The 17,635-nt window shown below is 38.1% G+C and overlaps 1 protein-coding gene across 3 annotated transcripts in view; it reads left to right on the top strand.

Annotated features, from left to right (window-relative positions):
* Positions 1 to 17,635, top strand: part of REPS2 (RALBP1 associated Eps domain containing 2) — a 96,155-nt gene that overhangs the window by 49,329 nt on the left and 29,191 nt on the right. For 2 of the 3 annotated variants that reach the window (XM_051795032.1, XM_051795030.1), the window contains exons 10-13: positions 3,089 to 3,158; positions 5,098 to 5,163; positions 9,465 to 9,507; positions 12,386 to 12,522. In XM_051795032.1, coding sequence (XP_051650992.1) covers positions 3,089 to 3,158; positions 5,098 to 5,163; positions 9,465 to 9,507; positions 12,386 to 12,522 — 316 coding nt within the window. The remainder of the gene's footprint in view (positions 1 to 3,088; positions 3,159 to 5,097; positions 5,164 to 9,464; positions 9,508 to 12,385; positions 12,523 to 17,635) is intronic. The other variant, XM_051795031.1, reaches the window with a different exon arrangement.

Here is a 17,635-nt window from a genome sequence, read left to right as displayed (position 1 = left end):
GCAGACTAGACCTAACCTGCTCGTGTGCTGCAGGGCTGTGTTTCACCCCCACAGTGTTGGGAGCCAGTGGTGAGGGGCAGAGCCTGTGCTGCAGGAGGGGCAGTGTGGCACACAGGCAGTACTCATGTGTCCTGAGCAATTCTCCTGAGTCGGCATTGATTGAAAATGTGAGGCTTCTGGCACAGCGCTAGAATCATAAAATCATTTAGTTTGGAAAAGATTTCCAAGGTCATCAACTCTGTTAATCCAGCACTGCTTCCTTTCAGGTAGTTGTAGAGAGCAATAAGGTCTCCCCTGACCTTCCTTTTCTCCAGGCTAAACAACCACAGCTCCCTTAGCTGCTCCTCATAAGACTTGTGCTCCAGACCTTCCACCAGCTCCACTGTCCTTCTTTGGGCATGCTCCAGTGTCCTTACTAGCAGTGAAGGGCTCAGAGCTGAACACAGTAGGTTCAGTTGGATGGAGCAAGGGGTTTGGACTGGATCTGCAGAGGTCCCTTGCAACCCCAGCCATTCTATGAGTCTGTGAAGACTGATGCAAGAAAAACTAAATTAAGCAGAAGAGTTTAACACTGAGGTTAAGACATGAAACTTTGAAGACCCTGTGAAGCTGAATTAATCATGGCCACCAAGTGGTGCCTGAATATTGCAACTCTGAATATATATACTCTGGGATTTAAGGGTTTAGTTTTTATGGTAGTTAATCAAATGGTAGACTGACTGCAGGAACTGGCCCTTCTGGCACTGCTTCCAAGTTTAAAAGTAATGGGATGTCATGGCAGCTCAGCAAGGCTGTTCTCCAGTTATTTTCTCCCAATGCCCTGCTCCGGGGAGTTCCTGGATCAGAACCCAGCTGCTTCCTCATCAAATTCATCTTGGTAGTGGTATCACCAAACATGATCCTAAGCTTCAGTTGAGTACAGTGTTCACATTGGACAATGCTGCAGCCAACGTTTTGAGCATCCAGTGTAGAACTGTTAAAATATATGCAGTATCCCTGGGAGGAGTTGCTCATCTTACAGCAGCTTGGCCACAGCACAGCAATCACACTGGGTTTTGAAAGCAGTGCTGCTGGTCTGGTAGTGCAGGCTGCTGGTATGTTGGCAGTTTAGGTAGGTCCTTTGCCAGAAGAGCCTAGTCCCTTGCTTATGACCTTATAGGTGGCTTGCAACCTAATGTATAAAAGAGGATATAGGTATAATATAGAATTAAATTATATTTAAAATATAAACAAATATATAATTATGTATCTTTTATACTCATAATTAAAAAGCTTCAGTTTATGTTGTCTGAGATTAATGGACTTTAAAATCTCTTCTCAAAACTGATTTGAGAATCACTTTGATTTGATTTTTTTTCTGTTCAACTTATGTTTTTATGTTCAGAATTAATACACTGAACGAGTATCATTTGGAAGGTCAGTAATTTATCTCCCATTCATCTCCCTCTATGGGAAGTGCAGTAATTCACTGTTGCAATATAATTTGTATCTTGGCTAGTTGAGGTATTATAGTTTAGAGACTTGATCACTACATTAAAAATATTATCAATGCAGTCTGTTATGCATTATCTCCATGGCTTTGTCTCTTTCCACTTATTACCCATTCATTAATTTAATTTCAGAAGGCCATTTTTACTGTGACTGCTGAACTACAGTACTGCAATAAAATGGAAACATTTCTTGAATGCATCTGTAAAGAAAATAATGGCAGGAGACATGTCCCCTGGATGCTAGGCTTTGTTGAACTACAAAACACAGCAAGACTGCTGATATTATGCTTGAGAAGGACAAGGGTGACTGATTTTTGTTTACCAAGGAAGTTTTGTCTTCCCAATTTTTTTTCTCAAGTTTTTATCTACCCCTCTCTTTTGGTTCTTTTTTACAAGCTTCCTCATTACCAAAACCTTAAAGATAAAACATGAGATTTCACACTATATGCACAAGATGACTGGCTGGGGTTGCTCTGAACTCCCTCCGAAAGTTCACTGAAATTTGTGAAAGTCATTCCATTGATTAAAGCAGGCACTGACTTAGGTCTTGAGTCTCGTGCTCTTCACTTGAGAGTGTCAGGGCTAGCTATGAATGTGAAATCTTTTGCTCATACATTTTCAGAGTCTTCAAGCTCTATTTTTGCTGTGTTGCTTTCTCAGAAGTATTAGGGTATCCCATTCCTCAGCAACTTTATAAAACAGATCTAACAGACCTTTACTCTGGGAGTTTTCCTTTTTGAACTACTGACTTAAGATTTTTGTGGTCTCTTAAAAATGCCTACAATATCTAGGTTTCTCAATTTATTTGTTTAGGCCCAGTTTATTTTAGATCATTTTTAGGTCATACCTCTTCCATGCTTCTTGGGGAAAATCCAGCATCATTTAATATTTAGAGAAGGTTAGGGTTTCTGACATTTCTTTATTGTTTTTTTGGTTGCAGAGTGTATCCTCATTTTTACAGATAATGGAGGTAGAATTTGTTCCTGTTTCCTTCTTGTAGGCTACACAGTTGCTGAAGTAACAGAAAGTTAAGGAATAAGACTGGGAAGAAGTTCTCTGTTTTCCTATCAGAGGCCTGAATGGGCATCCAACAGACATACTAGTGAATTTTTTTTTCCCATCTCAGTGACTGCATGCTGAAAGAAAAGAGTGGTTCAAGGATCAGCCACACCAGCCAGAAGCCTTTAAAGCATAACTACCAGGCTCTGCGTTACGGCTGGAGTTTTGGCTAGAGAGACTTTTCTCATGGAGACAGACTCTTGTGAAGGAGCTCGAGAAGGTTTCATCAACCCTAAACACAGGTGTTACACATGGCTCTGTTGGGAGAAGTCTCTCCTTACATATAGTCCTTACCGCCTTGTGATTTATTGTTGAACTGCTTCTCTAACTAATTTCAGGTGTGGAACTGCTGTACCTTGAAAAGCAGATTTTTATTGTCTTTCTGTAGGTCCTTTATGCTTCTTTACCTGACAAAGCAAATTGTGGTGCAAGGGCAAATGTCACCATTATTTGTGTTGATTAGTATTCTTAAATATTTGACTGTGGAAAGGTGTGAACTATACTAATCATTATAAATAAACAGATCTTTTTTCTTTAAGAAGTCATCAGCTGAAGAGATACCTGATAACTCTGCACTGTTCCAAGATGGAAAGAAAGATGACAAACAAGGTATTCAAATAAATAACTATTTTTTTTCCACTAGGGATTAAATTCTGTGTGTTTTTAGTAAGCCCCTAAGTTTACTGACAGAAGAAATGGTACGTTTAATTTCTAAGCTGGCTATGTGTTGCTGTAGGTTTAAAGAGACAACTCACTGACAGCAGCTGAGTTAAAGACAAATAAATGGAGGGATTTGCTTCAAAATTAGCTATATATGAATGATATGAAATGCACCATCTAAAATATGTCTAGTTCTAAGGCAGTTAGTGTTAAACTTCTTTTTTAAACAAAATTCTAGTTGTTATCAGGAATTTTGTAAGAGTAAAGATTACGTTGGGTCCAATTTTGCATTTCCCTTTTTGCAGGAAACAGCTACACTTCAAAATTAGTTTTTATTCCTATTTGAAAAAAAAACCAAAACCTGCATTTTCTTGCAAAACAAAAATTTTAGTCAAACTGGAATGAAAAAACTTCATTCATTCATTTCACTTGAAGTCTGTCAGTAGAAAGCCATGAAAAATTGAAATGGTCTTTTTCCAAGCAGTAGCTTCTGTGGCTTCCAGAATTGGCACAAGATCATTACACAGTCATTCATTCCCTTTTATATTCCCTTTTACCAACCTTTCAGGTTCTTACTTGCTGTCTTTCAATTGTGGAAACAAAACAGTTGTGGGTATTTTGTTGCCTGATTCTCAGAGCTGCAGATTATGTATTAATTAAAATAAAAAATATCTTGACCTCCCAGGTGTCTACACATTAAGGTTGCATCAGAGGTGTGAGACCAGGTAGTCCACATTCCTGAATCACTAAGTTTGACAGATTCCCAGTGTCCCTGTTTCAAAGGAAGGTTATCAAGGTTGATGTGTGTTTGTAAAACATTTTGACAAGTCATCATATTCCAAGAAATTAGTGTTTTGTTGACAGGGTTTGTTTTGTTGTAAAATGCATTATGAACCACAGGAGGACTTGAACCTTCAAGGTTATGGCTTTGAAATGTCTAGGGAAGCTTTACTTTCTACTAAGAGGGTTTTTTCCCCCCTGTTTAGGTGAAAAACTCGTGCTTTGATTTTTGTAGCTGGCACGTTAAATCACGTGGGAACCTGTTTTGAGACATGCAGTCCTGCAGGACTGAAAATTTGACACAGATTCTTACCTTTTCAGCCAAAGAACAAATGCTTTTGTTCTACCATTTATTGCTATTCTGACAAAGCAGATCACTTTCCTGACTGAGGGGATCTCCCTGGAAGTCAAGGATCTGTAGTTTAGGACTGTAGAAGCAAATTTTCCTGCATTTTCAAAAGTATATATGTAAATTAGCTTTACTTTGTCAGATTATAATGTATTTAAATGTGGAAGATCATGTAAATTGAACTGGATCACAAGAACCAGACTTTTCTCACGTGTTTTGTTTGATAAAGGTGGATCACAGAATCCCAGAGTGGGTAAGGTTGGAAGGGACCACAATGGGTCATCTGATCCAACCTCCCTGCCCAAGGAGGCTCATCCCAGTGCTCAGGGTCATCATAGAGCATGAGAGATTTCCTTCCAAGTGGTCATTTAACACTGTTTTCAGTACAGTAAACGTATTGCAGTACGTTTAATTACACTATGGAGCATTAAAAACTTCTTTAAAAAGTCACCAGAAAGGATGCATAGGGTTCAGTGGAATGAGAATAAGCACTCAACCCCCCAAATTGTCAGAATTTAAGGTTATTTGGCAACTTGGTCGTAGGTCTTTCTATTCTTGACTTTTGTGCTCTTAGAAATTGTTACTTGTTTGAGTGTTTGGGTTTTCTGAGGGTATTTGGCTACTGTTCAAGTATGTTTGGTGGTATTAGATGTTCTAATACCAGTTTAGGTTCTCCTTTCTTAGAGCTGATGCCTGTAGATTTTACCTACACATTATTAGAGTAATTATCTTTTTATTCTCTTTTTATTTTTTCTTAAGCTCTTAAAGTAAGCACTACTTTCAAAACTATACCAAAGGAATTTCAGCACTTGACTGTGAAAACAGGTAAGAAAAAAATGCCATATGTTACTTACTCTAGAATCTTGACTAAATATTTTTATATCGCAGTAAGCCTAGGTTAATTTTTGGAAGAACCTTTTGCTCTCATTTTACTACTGAAATTAGCTTTTACCTCATAATGACTACGACTTGCAAGATAAATATTAATTACTACTTCAGATTGTCAAAAGGTTTTCTTGCTTTCTTTCCCTCATTGTTACTGTATGGGCTCTTGATTCGTGGGAAATATTTTAACAGGGCGGTTTTAAGGAGTCTGAAGTTTTTCTGTGCTACAAACAAGATGCAAGGATGTGAATATTGTACCTTTTTGTAAAAACCTCATCTAAAGTATAGAATGACTATGTAAAGTTTCAGGAAACATTCTGAAATGGCTTATTTCTTTGTGAAAGCTAAGCTTTCATAGTTTGTGTTAAGGAGTTAAAAGAAGAGGGCCTTTTGGAAACGCGGACCTGGAGGCACTTAAGACTCTGACGAAACCTTTTGATTCAGGGGGTGTTTCTTTGTTGAATCCAACCCTGATTTTTCTCTCCAGCTCCAACATACACTTCTTGTTCCTATCTTTCTGGAAAATGTTATTTTTGGAACAGCATATGTCAAAATTACTTAGTTGCTCCAGAAACTTCCCCTGCATTCAGTTCAGTTCCACTGACCTCCCTTGCCTTCCTCTTTGTTAGTCTCTTTCCTAGTGTGGTGAGAATGTTTGTAAGCCCTCCCTGGTCCCAGCCAAGCTAAAATTTGGACTTAACTTTCTTTTCCTTTTGCATAGATGATTTTACTCATGAAGATATCCTTGATTAAGAAAATGGACCCCACATGTCTGTCACAGCAGTTTTGTCTTACAGCTCGATTTATTCATGGCTTCTCAACAGCTGCATGCCTCATTTCCCAACTCTTTTCTTTTTTCCTGGCTTCTTCCCAAACACTTGGCAGCTGCCAGATTTCCTATCTTCAGCTCCTATTCTTGAGTGATTGCTGCTTCTCCTTCACACACACGCACTCTTGCACTTCCCTCTCAGGGGAAGGGGAAGGTGGTTGCAGGACTTTCAGTTCTGTTCTCCTTCCCCCCAGTTTTGCCCAGGAGCATACAGGGGAGTTTTATTTTCAGTTCACCAAGTACATCTTCAGTACTCTTAGGTAAAAAAACCTACTGCCACCTGCATGTCTCCTTTGCCACCAACCTCTTTTCCACAGTGTCCTTTGTATGCTACTCAGTGAGGTCTTCCTGCTGCCTCTGTGCTGCTCCAGCAGTGTTGCTGTGTTTGTATACCAAGGGAGACGAGGGCAGAGTTTCACTCCATCATCGTGGCTCCTGCTGCTGTAGGGGTTCTGCTCTTGCTGTCCTGCACATTGAGGATTTGAGAAAGCACATTCTCAAGTTGCATGCTACAACTGATGTGAGAAGTAAAAATGTTTCTCCAGTGGACTAGATGCAGCATGATAATTGAGAGGTAATTTCAGAATCAGTCACCACTCTGAAAGGTCACTGTAATCATTAACCTTCAGCATGAAAACTCAGTCGGGATGAAGTGGGAGAAATTTTACATGCCTCTTTGGTTATTTGGGTTGTTTATGTATTCAGGAAAGATAATAGTGCTGTACTTCATTATGTGAAAGTTTTCTTTGCCATCAGAAGGTCTAGAAATTTCAAATCAGTAAGAACTTTATAAATTCAGCATCTCTGAATATCTGGCCAGTTTATTTAGGCTCCAAAGTGCAAGATCACTGTTGAGCTTAGACTTTTTTAAGTATTGAGGGCCAAAATTGTGAGTGTTTAAATTGTGTTAAAGCATTTCTCCCTAGGCCACCAGTAAGAGATGAGTTAGTGAGGTTGATTTAGACTAGTGGGGAATGCTTTGTTTTTTTTTCCTTTAGCCACTTGGCATACTTGCACCTTTTATGGCACAGATTTCCTGTAAAGCGAGGAGGCACCTGTTGAGTATAAGGTATTAGGCTACAGCCAAAAGTTACTGAACTGTTATCCTCAGGAATGTTAAAATGAAGTTGTATTGTAGGAAGGGTGTAGGAGCAGATCTACACCCAAAACGGGAACCTTCACACTCTCCTTTGAATGAATAAATACAGTTCATGACTGTATGTGACTTGAGTTAGTGCAGACCAAGCTGTTCACCCGGCTCTACTACTCCAGGAGTCATACAGTGTAAATTATTTACTCAACAGTTTTAATTTATCCATTTCATGAAAGTTAGGCTTATGTATCCATGGCAATAGATATATGGAAAACTCATGAGCTGGATAAATAGTTTTGTATTGTCTTGCATGATTATGTCATGTATGTGTATAAACCTGCACCTCAAACACTAAATACGCACAGACTGAATGTACCAAAATAACTGCATATTTTATGGAAATCCTGCCACAATTATTTGCATGTCCTAATAATGAACTACCTGTTTTATAGTATTTTTTATATTACACTACTTCTTCTGAAAGGTAAAGCTAAGTCTAGGTATTCTGTAATTGTAGCCTTGAATTTCCTAGTTTTTTAAAAGCTTAAAAGAAAATCCTTGGCAGCAGTATTCTATTGCTATAATTTTTTATTAGTAGTCATTTTGGGATTCTCTCTTCCTTATGTACTTTCCTCTTTACCTCAACAGGATGTCCTTGGAGAGTTTGAATGTCAGTTTTACCTATGGGTTTTTATATGAAAGACTTTCTAAAAGTATAAGCAGAATTAGTCTCCATAAGAAAAGGAAAATCTGAAGGTTCTTAAACATGGTTTAGCTTGGAAAGGATTTATACTTCTATTTCTAAGTGGCATATTTAATAATTTTGCATGTAATTTAATAATCAGCAATTTCAGCACTGGAAAATTGGGTCATGTGGCTGTAGGGAAGCAGTGTCTGAAGTTGTATTCTCTGAGAGTTTGACACAGAGAGAGAGAGGAGGATTATCACCACTGCATATTTTAATATTAATTCTCTCTCCCTCCTTTAGTTGCTAGGAAGAGTTTGTTGCACAGAAATCTGGAATGACAGTGAACCAGTTTGATCATGGCAATAATCTTGGTTTCTAAGTGGTCATTTGTGTCACTGCCAGCTGCATTTGGGTTTATTCCATCCGAAGCACCAACTAGCACTGTGTTACCTTAAAAGCAGTTTCTTTTATGAAGATCTAATGTGTGACTGTACATGTGCCATATGCTCTAACTTGTGTTTTGTGAACCTAAAGCCTCCTATGGAGAGTCTGTGCAGTACTACAGTGCAGGCTATTAAAAACTCGGTATTTACCAACTGCTACCACTGGTAGTTCCTGCTCTTGTGTTTTGGAGGATCTGTCGTATTCTCAGGTAGTGCTGTATAGAAGCTGGTGATAAATGTCTGACTTGAAAGTAGGGATATATCTGAAGGAAACTGGAAACTGAGAATTATTTTTTTCCCTAACATACTTACTTGTCTTAAGTGTTGTACCTTGATTAGCAGATGGGGAAAAGTAAAGGGATTTACTTTGTGTGTGCATTGGGATCATTGATGCTGCTGTAATACCTTGAGGATGTCTCAGTGGGATGAATTTGAAAGCAATCATGCAGATACATTTTCTCATAATTATCTGATGTTAGTAAGGCGAGTTACAGAAAAGACAATGTAAACCAAGCAACAGCCTCAAGGAATTACCTAGAAAAGATAAATCAGCGCTGTTGTTTTCCTGTCATGTAAGACCTGCATGTGGCAGGATATTTAGAATTCATCCAAATAAAAAAAAAAACATTTTATATTGATAGAAATGTATTTGATCAGCATTTAGACTTGAAAGCTTTCTACCTTCCCAATGTCGAAATGGTCTCAACCCGATGTGTTAATTTTTTTTTTAATGGGTGATGAGATAATGTACATTTATACTAATTAGTTAAAGTATTTAGGAAGGACAAACCTTTGTGCTTTTGGAAGGAGGACAGCTAATAGATATCTGAACTAAGAAGATTTTTTCTGTAAAAAGTTTATGCTGTTCCTTATGTTGCTTGGTCATAACTACATCCATGAGTACAGGTCAGAGCTGCCAGACCTACTGCTTTTCCTGTATTGTGGTAAGCATATTAAAAAGATGAAGCTCTGCCTGTATGTGGGCTTTTGAATTCTTAGGACATTCAGACACTACAAAAGCAAAGGAGAAGGAGAAGTGAAAATCAATCCCCATTACTCATGTGAGATGAGCACACTCTCACATCCACATTTGCAACACTCACATTTTTCATGAACACTGATTCTGCAGCTAAAGGCATTTGTTTAAAATATGATGTTTTAGCAGTTCTTTTTTCTTTTCTGTTCCAGCTGCTCAGGAATCTAATGCACTTAAAGCCAGACCACGATCCAGGTACTGCTTTCACTTCTATTTCAGGAGAAATAGACACCTCTGGTGTTAGACACAGAGCATAAGAACTGGTGGTAGATTTTTTTTTTTTTAATTGATGTGGTACTGGAAGTACAGCTCAGATCAGACAGATTTACCAGGAGGAATCTGTAAGCTATAGACCCTACATAAGTACTGCTCTGGGGCCCCATGATCTCTGGTCATATGGTGCTGGAAGTTTTGCCTGTCTGCCCAGCCCTGCTCTCTTATCAGGGTGGTGACTGCCTCCAGCCCAGCCCCAGAGGCTTCCTGGCAGGACAGCTGGGACCACCCCATTGCAGGGAACATCCTCAACATTTTGATGCTCTTGAAACCTGCAGGGTGGTTTCATATGGAGGGAGACACTGCACATTGCCACAGAAACAACAGTAGTAGCTCAGCTCTCTGGTGTAGGTGAGTGAATCCTTTTGTTGGCATGTGTGTACTTGGCTGCAGTTGGTTGATGTGTGATGGAAGGACTTAAGGACTGACACTGTTGTGTGCTAGAAGTGACACACACTGAACTTGGATGTTTGAAAGAAAAGGGAAACCTGTGCCAGAAAATATTGTGTATAAATGGATTGCATCTTGGGTTTGGCTGTTCACTTACTGGTGTATAGCCATATTGTTAATTCACCTTCCAAGTTTTCTTCTTTGGTGCCAGTTAGAGGATTCAATTTTTTTTTTAATTTTTTTTGCTTGGGTAATGAGAGTGTAAACAGGAACTCCCTACTTACAAGCTTGTCAAAGTCTGCTAGTAAGAGAGGGTCAGCTATAAGCAGGATGATTGAAGATTGAAATCCTGTCTTCCTAGGACCTACATTTGGGAAGGCTGAACTGCCTTGCGTGCCTGTTTTTCTGCTGCTAGCCAAAGCTTTTTAGTTTTAACACAGTTTTAAATTTTCTTGCTTTGTTATTGAATTGCAAGTGCTCAAAAAATGTGCAAAAATGCATAAAATAGCAAATGCTTAAGTTCATAAAAAGTCACTTAAATGTGACTACTCTGTCACACATGAATGACTGTCTCCATCTGACTGTATGTCACTGGTTCAATGCAGAAGTTGAGACTAAAGATGCCTCAGCACATCCTTGAACTCAGGCCTCTTGTGCTTGTTGAAAAATGGGATGAAATGCCACAGCTCGATTTATTTTTCTCTTTAAAGAATGACTGAAATGTTAAAAATAAGTGTATTAATGGACTTTAAACACCTGATAGGAATATATTCAGTAACTGAGAAAAGAGGTAAAAACATTGAAAGAATTTGTGGTGTGAATAGGAAATCTAATAAACTCGGTGATGATGATAAACAAATAGAATTGTTGGTGGCTCCTCCAGGAGGTCCTAAAAACTAATTCAGTGAGTGAGGGAGAATCTGACAGTCCTATGTCAGGCAATGTTAGAGAAAGAAGTAAATCAGGAAGTCCTGTGTCTAGCAGAACTAGGGGAAGAAGATGGAGTGATTAAGGCTCCTTTAAGACAAGCTGTGGGACCTGCTGGGAAAGCATTCTATGTGCACATACTGTTTACTAACTCTGATTTATTGACTTGGAAACAGAATGTTGGATCTTATTGTAACAATCCTGATGGGATGTATAGTAGTATTAAGTCTGTGATGATGACACATAACCCCATCTGGGGAGGTACACAAGCTTTGTTACAATATTTGTGTATTTATGTAGCAAAAAAGAGCAGGTTTAGAAAAAGGAAAGGAAGGAGTGGGGGTAGGGGGGAGATTGACGGGCTAGATCAGAAAATCAGGAATACCACATTGTGATGAACTTCTCCCTGAAGAAGATCCTGAATGGGATCTGAATGAAGATGTTGGATTAAAAAGAATAAAAGTATATCAAATGTTGATTTTGTATGGAATTCAGAATGGAGTGGAAAAACCCGAGAGTCTTGTGAAGTTGTATGAGGTAAAGCAAGGAGACACAGAATCTCCATCAACTTTTTTGAGTGGTTGTGTAAAGTGGCTCTTAAATGGACAGACTTGGACTTGGAGAGTGAGATGTTCAGTATATGCTTTTTATCAGACAGTCAGCACTGGATATAAGGAGCCTGTTTGGCAAAAAATATTATCCATTTCCCATTAGTGGGAGTTATTTCTGTTTTACTTAAATGTGCTTTTGGTCTTGCCCTGACATGCATAATGTGTTACAGTGAGTATAACATCTCACATTGTCAGTGCTCATTTTGAACAAAGTCTCCTCCTTGCAGGAGAACTGTAACTACAACAGCTGAAAAATATCGGACAGTATTCAGCAAAATCAGAATTCTTAGCAAATGCACCGCCCTTAATTGGGATTAATTGATGTGTGAGGGCCTGGAAGATGTACTGAACCATGTATTTGACCAGTTTTGGTCACTGGAGCTATTCAGTTTTTCTGGGTTTTGTGGAATTAGGTGACTGTATGCTATGAAAATTTTTTTCTAATAGAATTTTTAAAAATTACAAAATGTGTACTTGCAAGAGGTATGTTGAAGCTATACCTGTATAAACACTCCCCTTGCAGTTAGAAAAGGCAACAGAAGCTCTAAGGGGTGTGTGTATGGGGCGTTCTATTTGGATTTCTTCAAAATAGTTGCTGCAATTATCGTGTTGACAAAGTTACATAAGAAGGCCTGAAGCTGTGTTACAAAAGACCTTAAAAAATACTAGCCCTGTAAGCATGATTCGTTCCTTTCTCCAGACGCTTGGGTCCCTCTGTTGCCAAATAAATCTGTCTTGTTATAAGGGGGAACTTTTAGTCATTAGGGCAAGGAATTTCCACCATGAACCTGAGTTCAGGTCAGTGTATTTTTAGGTACTAATCACTGTAGCTGTGTAAAATTAATGCTTTTCCCCTACCTATTTTTCCTTAGGTCTTATTCTAGCACATCAATAGAAGATGCCATGAAAAAGGGAGAAGAGCCCCCTACTCCGCCTCCAAGGCCTCAGAAGTCGCATTCCAGAGCTTCCTCTTTGGATCTGAACAAAATATTTCAGCAAAATACACAAGGTAAAGTTTGCTTTCTTTCTTGTTTTTGAGACCTTTTAGGTTAGCTGCATGCTGGGCAACTTGATCTGTTTGCACAAATGCTTGACAATATGTGCACACGCTGGCCTTTGCTGTAGACAGTATTGTGCTACAGAAGAGGAGTAGTTGCACTTGCGTTATGTCGCCACTGAAGGGAAAAATCACTGTTGCTGTAATTAAGGTGATTATAATGTTTTCTGGCACAATAATGGGAAGCTTAACATATGGTAGTCTGTCATCACTGACTGTTTATAACTAGGCTGGCTGTTTAGACAGCTCTCATCAGTAACTGCAATATAATTGATTTTTATTACAATTTATTTTTTGTAGTTCAGAAGCAGAGAAAACCCTTAATGTTTAAACTGGGAGAAAGAAAGCAAACATTTTAGATGTTAAAGTCTACCATATGCGTATGGACAATGAAAACACTTTTTGAATAAAAAGAAAGGGTAATTTCTTTTGACACAGGTGCATGTTGAGGGGAGAGAAAGAAAATGTAGAATAGTAGCTGGGGTGAACTTTTCATCATGTTACTGTTCAAGTGTGCCTCTTGCCTTGCACAGTGAGCAGTGAAAAGAGGAGCTGTTTGTTCAGGGCAGCAGTCATCCAGTATTGCTGTGCTTCACCAGTGTCCTTGGACCACGTAAGAGGTTTATATGGGGCACACAAATCATCTGACTCAAGGACCAGGTTAAGCATGGTCATGCTTATGCTTCATAAGAAAGCCAAGGTTTGACTGTGTCAAGGAATGTTTGACTGGGCTCTGTAATGTGGTTTTGAAGTAGAAGTGTTCTACCTCTTGCTCTGTGGGACTTTGTGCAAACACTAAAGAAAATTCAAGAGTCCCTCTATGTGTGCTGAACCCTATTATTCCTATTCAGTAGGAATAAAATTGTTTGCTTTTTTGGGGGGTTTTTTGGTTTGTTTTTTTTTTTTTCGCCTTACATGGAGAAGTAGTTCCTTATCTTTGACTATGGTTCCTGTTGAGAGATATGTTGCCTCCAATTTTGATTTTGTTTTACATCAAAATAAAACCCCAAACAGAGCCAAGTACACATTTTCTAAGGCAAAAAATCTTCTCAGAATCCAGATAACAAGTATAATTGGAAGGAAATAAACTTGGATTTAAGTTTGGCTTGGAACACAAAAGAAGAATGTAAATTCTCAAAGAAGTCATTCTGTGAATGAAAATTAACATTTTGCTTTTGCAGTGGATCATTTTGAAAGTCACTATTAATTTTGAAGTAACATAACACTCTCAGGCACGTGATGTGATTCTTGGGGTGTCCAGTGCAGGGCTTCGGTGATGCATTTGTGTCCCTTCCAACTCCTGATATTCTCTGAGTCTGTATATGTCCAACATGATTAAAATAGTTCTATTTTGGCATATTAGTTTTTGTCCTACTAGTTCTAGTTCACAAATAATTCCTATTTGGGGAGTTTGGTGGATAATCTGCTTCCAGGCCTACAAAGGAGTGCTCAGTAATATTGAGCTCTGTTTTCAGTTCCACACAGGTCATGTTGATCTATAGCTATCGCTTCTTTAATTGTAAAGCTGTCTGTAGTTTGGAGCATTTATTTTATTTATTCCCTTTTTAAAGGGCAGAAAAAGAGAAATAGCTTTTCTTCGAGTAAATTCAGTCAAAGACTGTGGCAGATCCTTGTTGCGGGCGATGGTGGGGGTTTTTTTGCAGTGTTTTTTTGTTTTGGGTTTTTTGTTACTCATTTACTGCTGCTGTATCATGTTTGTCACCATCTTACTATGCCTCTCTCCTGGCATGTATACACACAGAACATTTATCCATGATGGCTGGGATGTCCAGCAATGCATTAACCACAGAAACTGTGCTTTAAAATTGTTGAATTGGGATGTAACTGGACTTAAAGGAGGCATCTTCATTCATACTTCATAGCTGCACTCCTCTGGGATGCTGTAACTAGTGTTACCTAGGAAAAACGTAAAAAAAGCAAGAGAACTTATTGAAAGCTCCCACTTTCTCAAATATCCATACATGATTTTCTGTTAGGAGATGTTAAGAGACAGAAATCTTACTTTTTTATTTTTTTTTAAATGCATGTAGTCTTTATGTTAGCATCTGAGCATCTGAGAAAAATTCTGTACTGCTAGATTCTTTATGTATTTCTTTTTGTTGAATATGTAATCTCTGGCATTTGGACTGTGTATGTATTAAGAAAATACTTGGCTAGAATGTATGCATTCCTGGAAGGACAACAGCAGGCTTTAAGTAGAAACAAAAATGTCAGTTTAAATGCATACTTGACCTAGTTTACATCTTCATTTCTTCTCTAACCCACTCTAGTCATTTACAAGCCAAGCTTCCAGAATAAGACCTGGGTATTGAGAGGGCCAAAACTGGGGCAGCTCAGAGCCTGGCAGTCCTGCAGCAGAGCCCCCAGCAGTACGCTAGAACCTGTTCTTGAGGTAACTCTGGGGCTGGGGCAAGTCTCAGCTTAAGTATTAAAACCCAAAAATGCATCCATTGTCTTCTGGTGTTTTGCTCAGTTACGTTTTCTGCCCACGACAACTACTTAAAGAATTTACTTCTGGGCAATTAATAGGCAGTGACAGCAGTCTGGGTCTTGTTAGATTCATACAGATGCCTCTGAAATACAATTTATTTCCATTTAGTTTCATTTCTGAATCACATAACCATTTTTAATTAACAGTTCTGTTGAACAAAGGATACTTGTTGGGAAAAGACCATTTTCTTTGATGAAACAACAGAATTGTCATAAACAGTGTAGTTTCATGTTGTTCTGGAAGCAGGTTGAATATTGCTGTGTGATTCAACAAAACAGCCATATAACTATTTACAGATGAATTTTTGACTGAAGATTTTCAGCACTCATTTGCTTTTGGAACTCACCTCCTGCTGTGGCTGTCCCTGCAGTGAAGAACGTGTGGAATGCAGGCACCATTTTTTACATCAGCTCTTAAGCAAACACTCAGTGTAACCTGGATTTGCTCCTTCTGGGGTGCTGCTTTCAGCCAGCAATGTGGGGCTAATTTTGGGGGATTTTTCTCCCTTTTAAAATATGAGATGTTAAGTTCCACACTTGGGGGGAAACACAACAAGCATTTTGTTGCAAGTGCAGTATTTTCTGTTACAGATGATGTTTTCCTGGTTACAGTCAGATCTGTAACCTCTACTTGGCATTGCTGCGCTATGATGACTACCAAACAAGAAAACATCCCTTTTGCTCTAAACATAGTGTTCACAGTATGGAAACAAAGGAAGAGATTTATTGGTGGGCATCAGCATTCCCAAAAGTGATACAAATGTGTCTGCATATCACTTCTGTACTCCTTCATATACATGTTTCTCATGCAGTTTAAAGTGGTACTTTTATTGTTAAAACTCACTACAATCTTCTTTCTGCACCCTTTCGTTTTCATTAGCACCAGGAGAAAACTGTGTTCAGCATCTATTTTGTCTTCTTTTTCATACCGTTGAAGAAGAGTCTTCATTACTTCCTTTACTCCATCAAACTCTCATGATTTCATTCAATTAGAACATCCTTTCCTTGAGCATACAGGCTTGGTGGGTTTTATTTGCCAAATGTGGAGATTTGTGCATAGTTAAACATACGTCGAGATGTCTTTGTTTTTCCGTATTTGCCTAACTACAGTCAAATTCTTTGTATTTCTGAATTGTTTAAATCTACACGACAAATAAAACCATTCTGTAATTTTGTAAGAAGCAGGATTTTGAGAATTAAAATCATGGTTGCTCTGGTGTCATATGTTTTGATACAAAGAAGCCCAAATAGTTACCATAATACAGTGTTTCCAGTTGTTTTCAGGAATATCTCTTCAGCTAAATTGTCTTTTTAGCTTAGTGAGCCAAATGCGGGAGACTTTCCCTTTTGTACATGTGGAACTGGTACCAAAAAACCTGTGAAATTTAACCGAGATAAGTATGATTACTGTATTATCTTCTGTGTTCTTTTATGCTTAATTGTATTTGCTGGGAAATGTATGTGTTCACTGAGGTTAGCTGTCTTCAAGACAGTTACTAAAGACAAACTTTTAAGGGGTGATTCAAGGAATTATGTTTTTGTGTTGACCATAAATACAGATTTCTTAACTAAAATTTTATTTGAAAGCCAAAGTGACATGGAGGAACTTAGAATAGTAATGTTCTTTTTTTAAGGCTGAATTTATATCAAAATGAATTTAATTAAGTAATTAATTTTCAAGACTTCTTTCTCTCATGGCTTTTATATTAGTCTTGGTTTAGTAGAATCCAGCTACTTTCTTGAGTTTTGCTCATGCTGTAGTACTGTACTGTCTTGCATGTTACTGTGTTGAGTTTATTAATCAGACCATTAAATATTAAATTAGGAAGATGACAATTCTGAAGGACCTTTATTTTAGAATAATAACAAATACCATCAGCAAAACATGCCATTTCATGAATATTGTTTGCATGGTGTACAAGAGCTGTAATGTTGCAAGCTTTGTCAAGTGAGGAGTGTAGAGTCAAGTTCATGACTTTGATTGTAAGGGTTGTTACAAATTTAAATTAAAAATGTCTTATGCATAAAACACAGAGAACACAAAATTGGGCTGCTTATCATATTTTTCTCTGGCTATGAAACACTTTTTTAAAATAATTGTTGCAAAAATATTTTTTTGAATTGGAGAATAGATTTTTTTTTTGGGGGGGGGGACACAGTTCCTGATCTGTTACTGGAGCTACTGTTTTCTTCTAGTCCTATTCCTCTTCAGAATATGTGATCACTGAACTGAGCTTATTCTGAATAAACTGTTAATGTCTTCTTTCTGATTTGAATGGAAGAGTTTTACGCCTCTCAGTCTATCAGAAGTTTTTATGAAGGATTTATGTGTTTACAACTATGTAACTTATTTCTTTGCCCAGCTGGATAAGAACATAATTAAGGTTGAATAAGATGGAGAAAATAGTGACAACATTAATAGATGAATGGTTCTTACATGATAGGAATCTGATGGGGTAACTTATATTGCATTTTTAGATTTTTAAATTTTTATGTCTATCTGTAAGAGGAGAATCCAGAGAGTACTTTACTGGGGTAAGTCATACCAGCCTTT

This window comes from Manacus candei, unplaced genomic scaffold (assembly GCF_025592945.1).
Source record: "Manacus candei isolate 608988 ecotype Guabito, Panama unplaced genomic scaffold, ASM2559294v1 h1tg000041l, whole genome shotgun sequence".
NCBI classification, from domain to species: domain Eukaryota; kingdom Metazoa; phylum Chordata; class Aves; order Passeriformes; family Pipridae; genus Manacus; species Manacus candei.
Note: the sequence above shows the minus strand (reverse complement) of the source record. Positions and strands in the feature narration are given on the sequence as shown.